The 17,588-nt window shown below is 42.2% G+C and overlaps 1 protein-coding gene across 3 annotated transcripts in view; it reads right to left on the reverse strand.

The window, feature by feature from the left end:
• RAP1GAP2 (RAP1 GTPase activating protein 2) overlaps window positions 1–17,588 on the reverse strand; it is a 964,048-nt gene that overhangs the window by 301,295 nt on the left and 645,165 nt on the right. For all 3 annotated transcript variants that reach the window (XM_085649926.1, XM_085649925.1, XM_085649924.1), the window contains 3 exons: window positions 11,589–11,692; window positions 8,551–8,629; window positions 6,844–6,897 (listed from right to left, as the gene is read on the reverse strand). In XM_085649926.1, the coding sequence (XP_085506052.1) occupies window positions 6,844–6,897; window positions 8,551–8,629; window positions 11,589–11,692 (237 nt within the window). The remainder of the gene's footprint in view (window positions 1–6,843; window positions 6,898–8,550; window positions 8,630–11,588; window positions 11,693–17,588) is intronic.

A 17,588-nucleotide genomic window follows, 5' to 3' on the forward strand; every position in this document is an offset into this window, starting at 1 on the left:
GGAATAGAACAAATCCCCTGAAACATCCCAGGTTAGGTTACACATAAATCTGCTGGATCTCCCTGCCAGCTCTGGGAAAGTGGGAGACAATATCTAGTACCCCAACAACAGGGCACACCCCAGCCAAGTCATGTGTCAGCGCCACTGCGTTCTGTTTGCCAATCGCTTGGTACTGGGGCGGTCCAGTCAAAACCGTAGGCTGCAGCACCACCTGCGCGCCTAGAGTGGATAATGCGGTAACCCTTCCTAGCAGGGGTCTCCGTCGAGGTCTCGCTCTGCCAAACCATCCAGTTCACATGTGCCCCCCAACAGCGAGTTGCAGCTCCTCCTGGGATCTCAGGGCAGGAGACGCTGCTTCTCTCCGTGGCGCGTGACCCTGACTGGCCTTTGAGGCTGGGTGGTTGTTTCCGGGCCTCCAGAAGGTTCTGGCGGCCGCTGATGACGCCGTCCTCTCACAGCCTCTGGGGATGTTGCTGGGCAATGCTGAAGACTGTCCTGCGGGGTGGCTGCTGACAAGCAACAATGCTGAGAGTGTCCTGAACTTGATTCTGCGCACAATGGCGGTGGGGGGGGCAAACAGTTATGGGATGACCCTGCAAAACGGGCCAAGTCCAACAATTGGCATGACATCCCCTATAAGGCCCTAGTACATGATGGGACAGGGGCATTAAAACTACCTCGTCCCTAGTATATAATAGGGCATGGCAATTTAGAGACCAGCAGCCCTCTCTGCACTCGCATGTGGGCACTGCTGAGAGGCTGAGGCCAGATTAAAAGCAGCCCTGTGTTGCACGACTGCTTTTAAATGTAAAATTGTGCCCAAAGTCGACCTTGGTGTTTGAGGCACTTCAAAATTTATAAACTACATCATTTTGGCAAATTTGGTACCCAGAGGGTCTCCCCTAGGTGTCCGAATGGTGGAGGTCCAGGTACTTATAAGGAGGACCCTTATAAAACAGGTTTTATATGCCCTGGGGATAAAGAAAGTGTACATTTCACTTGCCTCATTTTGGTAAAGTGCTTTCCAAAACCGACTATGTGCTAGGAGCACTATGGAGTGAGGATCTACAATATGTTTTCAAATTCAACATACCTAAAGTCTCCCTTAGGTGTCCCAGGGGTGGGGGTCCTGTAGATACAGGCAGGGTCCTTAAAAAATATGTGTTATAGGCCCTGGTGTTGGAGGAATTGCCCAGTTCATTTCCCCATTTGTAGATCCTCAGCCACATAGATTAACATGGCAATAAGTTAATAATTAATAACTACCCCTAGTTTTAAACAACAACTATCATTCAAGGGTGTAGGAGAATGGTATTGATGAATCCAACACTATGCTATTGTTAAATGTATCCTAAAATGTACAGAAAAGAAGTTTTAAGACTTTCTTGTGGTCTGGTGTGATTGGTCGGAGTAAAGTGGATTTGCCAGGCTGCTTGGATGGCGTGATAAGTGGCACCCGGGGTGAGGAGGCATCCAGGGAGGAGAGGGTTCTGCTACACAGGAATGCTAGAGCCAGGGGGAGGAGTTGTAAACCATGATCTTCAAAGAAAGGAGGGTACAGGCAGAAGCAGCCAGGTCTACCTACACCTCTCCCCTCTGACCCCAGCCAGATAGCAGGCTAAAGGAAGGAATGCGCAGATGTCAGAGAGAGGGGGACTATAGAGGTGAGCCATCCTGGAGGTTGGTTTAGCTATAGTACAGTTAGATAACTTGAGGTGCCCCAGGACTACACCTGGTAGAATACAATTGGTTATTATAAACACTCCTTGGTTTAGGATGTAGTGGCCCAGATTCACTAAGAACTTGCACTGTTGATTGCATTGCGCAAGTCAACAGAAGGCAACACGAGTAATCAAGTGATATTTACTAAGCCTCACTAGGGGTCTTTTGGATTTGCTTTGCTTTGTGTTACTTTGTCAAGAAATGTAACGCAGCACAGAGGCTTCCACTGCATTGTGTTACATTTCGTAGTGGAAGGCGTTTCATTGGATGAGCATGGGCGTTCCTGTGCATCCACCCATGGAATGTGATGCAGTCTCAGATTTACAAAAATCAGTAAACCAGGGATTTTGCCAAAATGGAGCACCTCCAGTGGATGGCATGAGAAGAAATAGGTTGATTTCTCCTTGCTACTTCCTCTTCCTATGTGATGCATTCCAAATCACACAGAGAAAGAGAACATTGCCTCTCAGGATTGTTTTTATGTGGGAAGGTATATCTTCCTGCACAATGGCTCAAGGGTGCCTGTGTTGGTTGCTGGGCCGAACACTGCGGGCAAGCGCAAAGAGGTAGCCCCAGTGTGCTATTTGTTGGTAGATACACACAAGCTCTCTCCGTCTCACGTAATGTATCAACTAGCTACATTACTACCTTGCTGCATTGTGTTGTGTCACACATAGTAAATCTGGCCCAGTGTCCCTAATGATGTGGCGGGTGGTGGGGAAGGTTCTAGCTTTTCTTACAGCAAATACATGTGTTTTATTGGTTTTACTCCGACTCCACAGATTAGCATCATTTTGGGGATTCACTCTCTCGCCATAATTTACTGATGTCCCATGAACCATTGATAACATCTGGAAGTAACACTAAGGACAAAAGGGAGTTCATTAGGTGTGAGGGATCTGCACTTCATTGTGTTACATCAGTCCGTGTGGGCTTTGGAGCTAGTAACACTTTTTATTGTGGAACTTTTCTTTGCACATTTGTAGATATGGCCTTAAACATTTTGTAGCTGACTCGAGGGTGCAGCCAAAGGTGCTGCAGCAGGAGTCAACAAGGCCAGTGTCCCTTGGATAAGAGGCCCCCTTACCTTTCTCACAACACCACAACTAGGGCCTCCCTCTCTAACTCTGGTATTCTTGTGCTGATCTGTCACTTTGATGAATTTCTAAAATGCAGAAAGTCGTCCTGATGAAAGCAGGTAGAACAAATGAAATTTTACAGAAAACCTTCTTTTCTACAAAAAGTAAGTTTTTTAATGGAAAACGAAATTGTACTTTTTAAAAAAGGGCCATGGTAGACTTTCGTTTATGTCTATAGAATCCCTTTACTCGCCGAAAAATATTCTGTAACACATGAAGTAGGCAGCATGAAGAAGATATAAGAAGTGAAGGGGGGGGTAGATATACAGGATTGGCTTGACGCAGATTGGGTTTAAGAGGTAGTAAGGGTCTTGTAAAAAAATGTGTGTAAAGCAAGTGGGGAGAGCAGAAGTGACATGGAAGACAAGGTAAGTGTTGAAATGTTGGGGTGCGACTAGGAGGGAAAAAAGACCCACTTATAAAAAGTATTTTTTAAAGGAACAGCATGTTATGGGAGGTAACCCCCATCCAAAAAATAAGTCAAATTTAAAAAAAAATGAAATTTTCATCAAGAAACGCTTTTGCCAGGTTGGTTTTGTCAACCTGGCGCAGTGCATTCTCAGAAAAAGATCATTTCGCCAGAACCACTTTCTTCAACCAGAGCAACAAATCTTGGCTTCTTTGGGCCCTTTGCCCATGAGACATGTGCCACAGCTGGCTAGGCCATTGTGTCTCTCTTGCATTTTTCCCTTGTGGTGCAGGCTAATGGATGCTTGCAAAGCATTATGGGTTGTTGTAACTTAACCACGCCCCCATTCTAGTTGCAGCCTCCTTCAGTGTGAGGCTGGTTTGAATATCTTTGCCAGGTGTCATTTTGGGTTGCAGCCAGCACCTTTCATTAGCCCATGCTCCCTAACCTCTTCAGGGCCATAGGGCAAATTTGGCAAACGTCCAGTGGGAATCATGCGCATCAGCACCCATTAGTAATATAGTGTACCTTGAAAAGGTGCATTGACCTCGCACGACTAAGGGAAACACTTTGGGTGTAAATAAGTATATCATGTGAAAAGCCGTCGAAACACAGTAATACATTTTCCTCACTTGGGAATTATCAGGCAAATGTCACTCGTATTCATAACTAGCTGTGAATACTCCATAAACAAGGGGAGAGCTGCATGTCTCAAGAAGAGGCTACTTTTGAAGATTAACTGGGTGGCGGGTGGCCTCAATGACGTAGCCAGCATCTCATTCCAATTAAGCAGAGGATAGTTCTAGTAGTTATGGACAGTAGTACATAAACTACTGACCCATTATTTCGCAACTATGTGCTAAACAACGTGTTCCTTGAACGGAAATAGAAACGCTGAGAACTGCGGCAGACGCGCAGGCTTGCGGGGTTAGCATATCAGGCTGAGGCCGCAGACCTGAGTCCTTCCCTCAGAAGGTAAACAGCTCGTGCGACCCTTAGAGCCACTCAGAGTCACATCCTTCCAAGCCTTCTGGGAACCAGGGTGTGTCCCGCCCGATGTTTGGGCCAGCAACCATGACATCCTGTCCTAGCTTTGCACAAACGTGGCAGTGATGACATCACAAGCCTGCTGACCTCGAGAAGTTAGAGAAAGAAAACCCTGTCCACTGAGGTGCCTGAAGAACGTGACACCCTTTGCTAGAGCAACAGAATGTGTTCATATTCCTGGAAAAGATACACATCAGAGTATTGTATAGTGGTGCAGTTAATGCACCTGGTTGAGGCTCGTCGGTGCAATTTAGATCGCAGAAGGCGGTCAATAGTATTGTAATGCTCCTGGATGTTTCTTACCTAAATCAAGATATCAAGTCGACTGTTTCTTCGAAGTACACACACATCCCCCGCCAGTAATTACATGATATCTGGAGGGTTCTGAAGAGCCAGAATGTGGCTGTTATTCCCTCTATACTGATAGCAGCATTATTGAACAATAGTGCCCTCTCTTACAGATCTTATCTGCAATGGAGCAGCACAATCATTGTGTCAACATGTGAAGAATTCCCAGAAGGAGGAAGAGCTGAACTAAAGCACAGGAAGTAAACAGGGCAATCAGAGGGTTCTCCTGCTGCCTGCCCACAGGATGCAGGGCCTGGTGTACAAGATCATTTGAAGATGCAAAGTGCAATTCACAAAGCAGCAGGGTTTGCCCCACCAAGGAGATTCTGAGTGAGAAGAGTTCTTGTGACTCACAGAAGAGCTCCTGCAACCCTTTCCATATCACAAATAGGTGGGAACATGAAATGGGCGCCGCACTTATATCCAAGGGCTGCATAAGTGTGGATCGGTGGTGTGTGACCACAATTTCCGTTTCTATTAAATTAAAGCGCTTTTTTCTGTACATGATGTGCCAAAATTAGAGCAGGTACCAGTGTACAGCAAGCCAACACTGGGTGGTGGGGCAACCATCTCTGTATTTGTACTCAAGGTGGCCAGAGGGGGCCCACGAGACTGGATGCAGTTCCAGATTGCAGCCACTCTCGTTTGAGATTACATTTTGTACTTGAAAGGCACTTTACATAGTATGTGTTTATTTTCTATACTTGTGACATTGGATGTGATCTCAATATTATCTCAGGGACATTTAATTGAAATGATAACACACTTTGAAAATGTTTGAATTCTCCAGTAGCTAAGGTGATTTTAAGTAAGGTGCCCACATAGTACAAAACAAACTATTTCTCACTGTGAGATGTTCGCACTATTCCTGCTCAGAGAAAGGCAAAGGCCTGTAAGTCATTGGGCCATTCAACAACTCAATGAAGTCAAACAAGAAAACATGCCAATTATTCTTTGTATAGCCTATGCTGTGTATACAATTCGAATGTAAAATGACCAGCGTGATATTTCAACACTTCACATGTATGAACCCCGGTGTTTCTTATAGTGTCACGTATTTCCTTAGGGGGAAGTCATCAAAATAATAATATTAAACACATTTAACAATACTAAAGTAATAATTCTATAAATATTAATACTATGAACATATTTAATAGCCGCAATTATATGCTTGTCACTCTGTAGTATTGTAAATAACTATTTTGTGTCCAGCTATGATACCAGCTTAAAGTAAATCCTTTTAACACTGATTTATAAAGTATTAGAGAAAAGAAATAAACAATTGCATCACTACACATCAAACCATAATGCTCTTCTGTGTCTCATTAACCACCCTGAAGGTTTTATTAATGCTACATTGCATTTGTCTAACAAAAGATCAATATACAAAGGAAGTACATTGTGTAGGTTTCAAAAGCCCAATATACTTTTTTTTATAGAAAAACTAAGCTTGTTCAAGTCTGAGAGTGAATCACAATTTACAGACACTAGATTGTATAACAAAATTAAGATAACACCAACTATATATTTTAATACAGGTATAAAGACCATTACTATTTTGTAATATCTCATAAATATTGCTTGAAGATAATTATACATGTTAATATTAGGACATTCAAATAGAACAGATGGACAGTCCTAGAATGATTAATCAAAAAAATAAAATAATGATTCAACAATGCTTTTGTATTATGGGACTGTTAATTGCTTAGAATAAAGAATGCATTAGTACATTTTCCTTTAAGGTTTACTGTTAAACTGTTACAATAAGGAAAAATGCCCTGTATGATTTTATAACACTTTTCAAACCAAGACAAAAAGTTCAAGGGGTAGTAGGATTTCCCCATTGTCCATTTTATGTATTTTACTTGATGGTATTTGAAAATACATACTTATTTTAACTTAAAAGTATTTTAAAAACTCTTCATTTCAGATTTGTCATCCTAGGAATTCTACATTTCTAAGTATTCAACATTTTGTTTTGTTCTACCCAGTTCCCCAAATTAAGAAGCAATATGTTCAAATACCTTGCTGCATTGTCATCACTTTCTTTATGTACTCATGGCTTTCAGGACAATATATTTTTTTTAAATGCTCGCAGTGTCCCCTCTAAAGTTCCAAGCAAAGTGCTATTAAGAAACAAAAACACACTAAGCGCTACAACTATCAAATCCTCACCTTTGGATAAAGCACAGGGCTAAACTTCAGTCCAGTGGCATCGTCACATAATGCCTAAAGGGGAGAAAAAGAATACACATAGTCTCTTCGATTTAAAACTATCATTCTGATACTACACACACATATCTTTGCTAGACATATTAACGAAGCTGGCACTCTTATAGTCTCTTGCAGAACATATGAACTACATTCACTTTTATTTTGTTACAAAATCTGGCATTAACAAAGCAGGCTGTTGCGAGCCGCGATGCATCTTTAGTTAGAAGTGATACCCTTTAAATACCCCGGTAACTACCTTGTGGAGAAGAGAGAATGCTGACATTTTTCATTGGACATGGGCATCTGGGCTCTTTTGTGAATGTGATCCCAATCGCTGTTACTATCACCAGGGACATCCCAAGGGGGTGGAGAGGTCAGATAGGACATTATGCACCAAGTCCAGTGCTTTGGACGTCTGAGCGGACTTCCAGCAAAGTACATTTATAGGCTTTTAATTGAAAGCAAACCTGCCATCTTCATTAATAATGAGGTAGCTAATGTGTCCCTATTACTAGAGGGCGCATATGTCATGTTTTTTTTTCCTTGAGGTACATTTTATTAATAATTAAAAAAACAGGCTCTTATGGCAAAACAGACAAAGCATCTATTTTTTTAAGTTTTTGCTCCAGACCTCTAAAAGAGTTCTGCCAAGCCTAGTTATTTATGTTCCTACATTCAAAGTATCAGAGTAAATATGACTGTGAGAATCTGAGTTCCTGATTAGCTGGACTGTAAGCCCAGTGTCTAAAAAGCATAGACCAGGATTTTCCTGGGAATGTTGGCAGAAAAGAGACAGGTTGTTCCCACAGATATGTGCGTAAAGTATTTCAGCTTACCAAAACAAGATTAAAAGTCAAGAAATCCACCTGTAAAACTCCCAAGCCATTTTAATAAAATTTAAAACATTTGAATTAATAAAACAAACCCGAAATAACATACATTGAGCAATGAAATCACAAGATGTGAAATTCTCAATAAAATGTCAAAAGAAAAATACCCGTAGAAAACAATGGCAAGGTAGAAGTCAAAGTTATTCTGTCTATTACCAAAATATTAAAACAATGACTGAACTGGAGAGCAAAGTCCAGAAATGTCCTCCATGTACAAGAGAAAATCCCCAACACCTGAGGAACTAATTATGCCAATATGATAAGCAATGGCAGATCCTTTAAGGCCGGCAGGGAGGACCTGCTGTCATGGTTTTCAACAAAAATGGCTTTGCCATCTAAGTGGGAACTATTTCTGAAGATGTGATGACTTGGTCATGGTCACACCCAGGCAGATAGAGACCTGGAAATTGTTCGTGTGGCAAGGCTCTGCCTATACCAAAATGGCATTTTGGTGGCCGGGCCACCTCTAATCATGTATGGCCCACTGTCTGTGAACGTTACAGTAGTTTGATTCCAATCATAAGTTGTTCTCCATTGTGTCAGTAATCCTATGCTTGCCTGACTGTAGTGAATTTATTTTAACTTTTATTTTTGAGAGACAAATAAAATACTATAACTCATGTCTCTCAAGCCATTGATAGGTAATGATGCTCTTTCCTAATTAAAAAGTATGAAAGAAGGGCTTTGCATATGCCAACATGTTCAAGCATCCCACCCTCTCTTATGCCATGGTTTTACCTTATGAACACCCGCAGCTGCTTAAAGTGGGAGGAGTTACCTTAGCAATCTGTGGTACGCTGGGGAGTTTGCTTAACCCTGCTAAAGGGATACGTTCATGAAGCGTTTTTGCTTTTGACCTAGAGAAAATGGAGGAAAAAACAAAGTTTCAAAATAGGACAACTTTATCCTGACAATACACTCTTAAAAATGTCTACTAATACATTGAATGCAATAACAGGAAATTCACTCTTTTTGTGACTATTCATTAGGGAGCCTAAAAACATCCTGAGGCAGTTTTCTATTGTGTTAATAATGTCAAATTGATGTCAAATGTTGATGATACGGCTGATGTAGTTAATGATGGATGGTCATGTAGCACCTCCATAGGTACAGGAAGTAGGGTTGCTGGGGGTACTACAGCACCCTCAAAAACATCATGCTGGTGTCCAGAAGGTGGAATGGCAGTAAAGATGTGTTTTTGTTATCTTGCCTCATTTCCTGTGCATTCCAAGATAGAGGTCAAATGTCAAGCTACGTATTCTAACAAATTGTTGCTTATTCTTTTAACGTGTTTACTTTTCCTTGTCTAACTGCAAATTGAGAGGCTTTTCTAAACTAAACTTTGTGACAATCTTACTAGAGTACTAGAGCACAGGGAGTGTGAAAGGATAGGCTGAAGGATATCAATTGTTTTTAACAACCAATACCATTTAAATATATGTAAATGACGGGTACAAATATCTCAAACTATATAAGCAGTTAGGAAAGCACAAATGAAGCACACTTTTTGCAATTATGAAGTGTGATGGAAACAAAAACTTTAATGGGACCAAACCAATCAAGGCACTTGGTGATGTGTAAATAATAAATATTCACTGAATAGCAATTTCCACACATTAGCCCTTGTGCGCTATATTGTTTTATCCATACAAAGGCATGGCTGTGAAAAGTTTGTGGCCAGTTCAGTGGACAATGTGCAGCCTGTAAATGACAGTGTGCTACCACACCATGCTTTACTAATATATTTACAACTGAGTGCTCTAAAATGCACTCCCGGCTATATACTCCACCCTACCATTCTTGTAATGAATGGTTGTTGCTTATTTGCTCCACTTGTTCTTTGAGTGATGCTTGGATTTTTCACAATCCATATGACTGCAGTGATATAACATTGAAATGTGTTTCAACACTACTTAGTATATTGTTAATAAAGTTGATGTCTATGAAACCATAAGCTATAATCTTGGTCTTCCTTCTTGATCATCTATCATGTGATTTTGAGCAAATCACTTTATCTTGAGAAAATGTAGGATCAGGAGGGAAAATGATTAATGTTGTTGATATGATGGAAGCCCCTGTCTATGTGCCTCAGATTTCATGGATTATGCATAGAGGAAATATTTGCCAATACACATGATCACTTTCTTGGCACTGGAACATGATTCTTCCAAAACATGTATCTCATATTTAACCATGTGCCCTTCAGGAAGACACTCACATTCAAGTGTTTCAAATTCATTGTAACTTCCAACTTTTATAAAGCATTGGTGGCCAGAAAACAACAAAACCTTTGGCATTCAGGTATGCTGAACCAAGTGTTTGGTCTACTCTCCTGAGAGAATTTATAACACCACATGATGTGGCATCTTGATTAGCTCATCAAAGCAATCACTCTCAGAAGCAAGATTTTGGTCTAGTCTAAAAAGAGTGTTGATATTACCACTATAGCCAAATTGCAAGTGTATTGGAATGCGGTGTGATATTTATACCTAATTTTCCTTATCAGCACCAAGCTTGCTGACTTGAGGGTGCAATATTTACCAGGCAGAGTACATGCAACACCCTGGACGCAAACCCGTGACATTACTGCATGTATTCTGTGTTGCTTCAGTAACAACACAATGATATAAAGCAACACCTGGATCCGACAAGGGATATTTATGCAAGCTGTATATTAGTCAGACTGGTAGCATACTCACATTTACAGGTTTATAACGGGCTTCTCCAACGAGTAGCTTGTGAGCTACTGGTAGCTCTCCTCTTACCTGTAAGTGACTCTCCTATGTGCAGCAAGTCTACAAAATTTGAAGATTTTGCTTCTTTGAATGAATTTTTGCATAACTAAATTGAACATTGTGGATTCAAGAAGGTGTATGGATTTTCAGAATTTATAAGCTGATGTTTGGAGAAAAATGTCTGAATTATCAAAATAGATTTCAAGCTATTTGAGTGACAAATCATGTGATGTGGGGGAGACTAATTATTACTAGTATTATCAAAAGTGGTGCCAGAGGCATTGCAGCTATGGCTTATAAGTATTACCCCTACAGAGGCATTTCACACCGACAAAGCATTTTCACTTAACTGTTAGTAACGGTGTCTGAGGGACTTTACTGCTGATAATCTTAAATATGGTGACCACTAATGGAATCTTGCCTTTAGGTGGTCACTGAACCAATTATAATACTAATATTAGTAGCTTATGATGAGTTTAACTGAACATAAGCAGCTCCTATTACAAAAAGGACTGGAAACCTCTGGTCTATAATATGGACAATACTTCCATCATGGAGTCAAAATCCCAGATGCAACCTCCAAAACCTGAAGCTAGTCCACATGAGGCCTCGCAAGTTAGGGTACATTGAGAACACATCCTATAACAAGGTGTTTTTACTTAACACCTCGTGTGCTGCTTACTTTGGTTTACACTTATTTTGTCAAGAGTCTTAGAATATGTAATCGAACATTCAGGGTGTGCTAGCCAATCAGCTCATGTGGGAAGAGGGCACTAACTTGCTATACAGGGCAGCTTTCCTGAAGCTTGTGATGTTATAATACTCCATAGACCACTCATTATTTCACTTTTCAGCTTTCCTACACTACTTTTGATGCTACTTTTTAGTTCTCAAGATACCCATTATACCATTCCACACTGGCCGTCCCAAGATAATACCCTCAGGAACGTTAATTTATAGTATTAAGCACTCATCACATTACAGTTTTGCGTATGCCCGCATTCTGATGTTGTCCAATGATCATAGACAGAGACAGTGATGGTTTAAAACACAGTAAACATGTTTATCTTTTTTTGCATACCTGAGTATAATCCTTAAATATTCAGCAGCATCTGCTTCTTCGCACTTCACAGAAAGGATCATGTTCCCTAAGCTGCTTGCTGTACAGTAAAAATTTAAATGATCCTGAAAATAGAAATAAGAGCAGTGACCCTGGGAGGAAATCTTAAATACTGACAGTCCCATCATCACGTTTATTTTAAGACAAAAAAGACAGTCACATCAAAATACAAACTGCTAAAGAACAGAACAAGACATTTACAACTTGAAAACATGAGCATTATAAATAAAGGCCTTGCGAAGTTTGAGTCTCGATTAAAATCTAGACTGAAGAAGGAACACTCCTTGGCGTGGGGGAATTCAGGGAGGAGGAGCAGGGAGTGCCAAAAGACCGAAGGGAGTTTGGACTGCTCCCTCTAGAAATCACCTGACAGGGTAAAATTCCACTGTACGTGTGCCTATTGGAAGAAAGTGCTAATGTGCGCTTAGCAGGGATGTCAATTGGAGATAGGCATGAATCGCAGTTGATAACTTTTGCCAGTGTTTAGTTTGTAAAATAACAAGTGATGGTGCCTGTAGCATATTGATGTTATATGCAATTCACACCTCCTGGTTCTGGGGCGGACTCTGAACAGGAACTATGTCATATGAGGGAAGGTATTATGATGGTAGGGTGTGGTTAATATTGAGTATAATGTACTGCGCAGTGTGTGGGTATATGCTGAGGAATTAGAACGCATTTGACTGCAGCTCCTGTGTGGCGTATTTCATTTGCATGATCTAGAGCTGGGGAAGATGCTATATCTGGTGACGAATAGGGGATATGTGCCTCAAAGAAAACAAGGCTGCTCTCCCTGGGAATTTGCAACAGTACTGCAAACTTCTCGAGAGTGCTGTGTGTACCTCAAATTGATGCAGAGCTGTCTGCAACTGGTACAGGTCATCAAGCAGGCCCATGAAGGACACCGTGGTATTGTGGCCAACAAGGCAGCCTTAAGAGATCGAGTGACTGTTCCCTCGGCTACATGAGCGAGTTGTGAAGCATTTGAAGGCGTGCCACATTTGGAATTGTTTATCTCCCAAGGTGAAGCAGCAACCAGTGACAATGTCTAACATTATTGTCCATGTTTGGTAGAGGATTGCAGTTGTCTTTTTTGGGCCTTTAGGAAATGGACATCATCTCATGGTAGTAATAGACGCGTATTCAGTTTTTCCTTTGGTTGAAGACCTATCTTCAGTGACCCATGACAAAGTCATAGAATGGCTTGATGATGGCTTTGCAACACGGGGCATCCCTGAAATCCTCAAATCTTATTACTGCCCACCCTTAAACAGCAAAGAGCTCAAAGACTTTCTTGTCTGACTCAACGTCAAACACAACAAGAGTACACCCCTCTGGCCTCAGGTCAATGGTGTAGATGAACCATTCATGGGCACCTTCAAGAGGGTCATTCAACAAGCGTACATAGAGGGAATCGATCTAAACCAAGCCCTGTGCCAGGCCCTCCGAGCCTATCGATCAACCCTTCACTCCAATCAGTGAAAGATGACAAGGTTCGAGGCACCAAAGAGACTCGGAAAAGGAAAATAAAAACATATGCAGATCAGAGTCACCATGCCGGAGAGACAGTTGTTGACAAAGGAAACTGGGTACTAGTTAAGCAGAGATGAAAATGGAAAACAGACACTCCATTTGCCACTGATCGTCTCCATGTAGTGACATGTAAGGGACTTATGATAACAGCACATCGTCTTGGACAATCCATCACTCAGAACATGTCGCATTTCAGACATCTCCCGCAACACTTGCCAAGTCCTGAAACCATGTGTGGAGCCACTATGACAGCAGGTCTGGCTCAGCACCTGAGCCTATGTCTTCATTGTCAGATCTGAGTGGACCTCCATCATCTTGGATCACCCGGTCCAGCTGACCAGTGCGAACATCTCACCGACTGATTGAAGAAATGTGTTTTTTGTGATGTTCACCACTTTTTATAGAACAAAGGGGGAGTTGGAGCATATTGATGTTATGCGCACTAGGAAACTCGTGGTTCTGGGGTGGACTCTGAATAGGAACTACATTATATGCAGAGAGGTGTTGGTGTGTGGGTAATTTTTAATATGATATAATGTGCAGTGTGTGAGTGTATGCTGAGAAGTAAAGAAGCATTTGACAGCAGTTTCCATGTGGCATATTTAATTTGCATTCTTCAGTGCTGGGGAAGATGCTAGAGTGCCCAGTTGCCGAATACCATGGTTGTCTGGTCTTGATTCCACCTTGTACCTCTTTAATCCACCCAGCAGACACTCCATGCTTCTTTATCTCACTCTTGCAGGTTATCTGACATACCGCTTTCCTTTGTCACTGATTTCCATCCCTCTCTTCCTCTTTCTCTGCTAAAAACCCCACACAAATTGGCACCAAATTGAGGACAAAAAGGGAGGTAACACAACCCTTGCACACTTTCACACACAAAAATAAACCACATGCAGTGCGTGCCCTGGTCCTAAGAAGAAAGAGGGCAGATTCACTCAGGGAGAAGATACAAAAATGTAATCAGTACAAAGTCCTTTTCCTTCCAGAATTCTGTCCAATACTAAGCAGAGGGTCATTCCCAGAGTAAGGTTTTTCATGAAACCAGAAGCATTTCACACAGAAAGGCAGAACATTAGAAGGGGAGGAGTCACACACTGGGCATTGTCATGATTTGTCAGTTGTTAATTTGAAACACCAACAGTATATTACACTGAAAAGAAACAGAAATGTGATTGTGAATCTTACATTCCCCCAAATTTTTGCCTCCCATCCATCTGTTGTTGCTGGCTTCGTTTTTGCTGCCATTAGGACTCTGCACTATTTTCCAATGCTAACCAGTGCTAAAGTGCTTGTGCTCTCACCTTTAAACAAGGTAAAATTGGCTTAAACCCAATTGGAATATTTAATTTACTTGTAAGTCCCTAGTAAAGTGGTACTGCATGTTAAAGAGACTGTATATTAATGCTACTAGTTGGCATGCAGCACCTATAGTGCAACCCACTTAAGTAGTTCTTTCAACATGTCCCACATCTGCCATTGCTGCCTTTGTGTGCAGTTTAAACTGCTGTTTCAACATGGCAAGAGAAACCTCTTGTCATGCCCAAATCTCCCTTACTAACACATATAAGTCACCATAGGGTCGGCCTAACACAGCCCAGAGGGCAGAGTACATTGTATTTAAAAAGTTGGACCTGTACTTTTACGTTTTACATGGCCTGGTAGTGAAAAACTCCTAAATTCATTTTCACTATTGTGAGGCCTTCCTATCACATGGGATAATATTTGGTTCCCTTATTACATTTAATATGTGGTTACTTTCAATTGGGAGCAGATAGGAATGTTTAGTTTAGTCTCTAAAGTATTGTAATTTAAAACCCTCTTTAATTGTAAAGCCTGATTTGAAGTGACAATTTTGAAAATGCCACTTTCAGAAAGTTGCCATTTTTTGTCCGAACCATTTGGTGCTTGCAGCTTGAGACTGGGTTTTGCTGTCAGTTGGCCTCTCCGTATTGCTCCCAGACAGTGAGACAAAGGGGGAATAGTTGGCAGGATGGGCCCTCTCTGACATGATGTGGGGCTGTCGCCTACTACACTTGCACATCACAACGGCTCTGCCTGAGCAAACTCACAAAGGGTTTGACACTAGTTTTTTGCGACCCCTGACAATCTGGGCCCAAGGCAGGGAGATACGAAACTACAGGAATATCTGTGGGTGAAAACATCTAGAAAGTTCTCCTTCTGGAAAAGTGGGCTCCAGGCATAAATATCAGACCCTCAGACTCAACTCTTCAGTACACTTCTATATCTGTTTAAGACTCAGAAGGACTTCTGTGCTGCTCTACAAGAAGGACTGCTACTCTGCTACTCTGCTACCCTGCTACCTGAGTGAGACGGCCTGGACCTGCATCTGGAACTCAGGACCACCAGAGTGAGTCCAACGGCTAGTTAGCAGGCCTCCTGATGAGAGCCTCAGAGCCAGTAAAGCTCCAAACATCTTGAAACTAGCGCCTGGACTCTGCCTTTTGTGAGTCTTGCCCCCTCCCCCAAGTAGTGCCACTTCAGTCCCGGACACTTGGAAGTAGGCCTGAAGGTGCTCTACCAGCCCAGCTGTGGTCACCACAGAATCGACGCAGCGTGACGCATTGCCCTGCCTTCCTCAGACCCGCCACTGTGTAACGCTTCATGACATAGGACCTTGCATCGCAGCTCCATAGCTCCTTGGAACCATCACTGTGTGATGCATCTGGATGCTACCGCTGTACGATGCGTCCCGACACAGTACCTCACATTGCAGCCCCTCAGCTCATTGAAACTGGTGCTGCGGGAAGCATCCTCTTCAGAAAAGACCTCACAAAGCTCCACAATCTGGATTTAAAGTGCTTTGTACAGAGGACTTAACTTGGTCCCTGTACCTGGCCCACACTCCATCACTGTTGGGCTGTACTTGTGACTTTGCCTAGTCCAGTATGACCAGATTACCACTTTTGGCGCTTTGGGCTACTAAGGACAATTTTCACTTAAATATTTTAAATTACATAACTCTGATTCTGCTGATTGGATTTTGGTTGTTTTGTTTTTGTAATGTAATTTATTACATTTTACTGTATTTTTCTAAATTGTTGTGGGATTTTTCTTGTGTTGTGTTTTCACTTTATGATTGTTTGAAGTGCTGCATAAATACTTTACACGTCCGTCTAAGTTAAGCCTGACTGCTTTGTGCCAAGCTACTAGAGGGTTAAGCAGAGGTTAAAATGGGGTTTACTTGTGTTTCACCTTGTCGAGAGTTGTGGTTGCTGATTGAATAGGGTTTACCCCCCTCAACCAATAATCCAATTTCCTACAGTTACATATTGCACATGGGCTTTGTGAAAGGACGATCAACTGAGACAGTGGTTCTTAACCTGTGGTCCAAGGACAACTAAGGGTACGCAAGGCACACTCAGGGGGTTTGTTACTGTGTTATAAAATTAAATATTATTAAAATTATTACATTAAAATGAATAAAGTATATACAAATAAAGAAGCGAAATTGAAAAGGTGAAAAAAAAATTCTGTATGTATTTTATCAAATATATCAAAATTTGGGCATTTGTTTGGTATATTCCTCCTTTTGTATTGTGTAAATTGTTTTGCATTGGCGGCTGTTGCATTAGAGCACTGAGGGCTACACCCCACTAATACATAAGCTCTATTTATATTTTTCTCTCTTTTTAACCCCTTCGCTGCGGAAATTCCGCCGCAGCGCTGGGGCGGGTTTGGGGGCAGGGCGGTGGCGCTGTGCTCATGACGGAGCCACTCCGTCATGAGCCACGGTTGGGCTGTGCTCATGACGGAGTGGTTCCATCATGACTCCGCCCACGGCGCTAATCGCCCGCACAGGCGGGGAATTAGCGCCGCGTGGGCGGCGCGGCCGCCAACGGCCGCAGCATGACGGAACCACTCCGTCATGAGCACACGGCAATCCGTGGCTCATGACGGCGTGGTTCCGTCATGAGCACGGAATGAGTTAAAGTTCAATGCACCTGGTTCGGACTGCCTGGTTTGAAGTTCAAATGTGGGTCAGGCAGTCAGGCACCAGCAGGTCGATACTGTGAATGTGCATGCACAGACTGTAGACAGCATTACGCAGGGCTTGCCTTTTAGCAGCCCTTTATTCCTATAAAAAGGAGTCGGTGCTGTAGAAGAGCATGGCGCCAATGTAATAAGGCTTGTCCGGGTGCTGCTGGCTACAGCTCTGCGTCATACGTCACAACAGATTCCCCCAGTCTGCTTTCAATGTTTATTACAATGCGGACTTCCTGGTAATTAACGCATTAATCAATCTTTCAGTCAAGCTGCAATTAGGAGTTCTTTTAATCAAAATCAGAAGCATCGTCATAGGAAATAGATCGTCTTCGTGGAGGCGTCTTTCTTAATTATTTTTCCGGGTGCTGCAAAGCCCCATTGATTGGCTCCGCGCGCACACCAGCGCTATACACATTTAAG

The sequence above is a fragment of the Triturus cristatus genome, chromosome 3_2, assembly GCF_964204655.1.
Source record: "Triturus cristatus chromosome 3_2, aTriCri1.1, whole genome shotgun sequence".
NCBI lineage: Eukaryota > Metazoa > Chordata > Amphibia > Caudata > Salamandridae > Triturus > Triturus cristatus.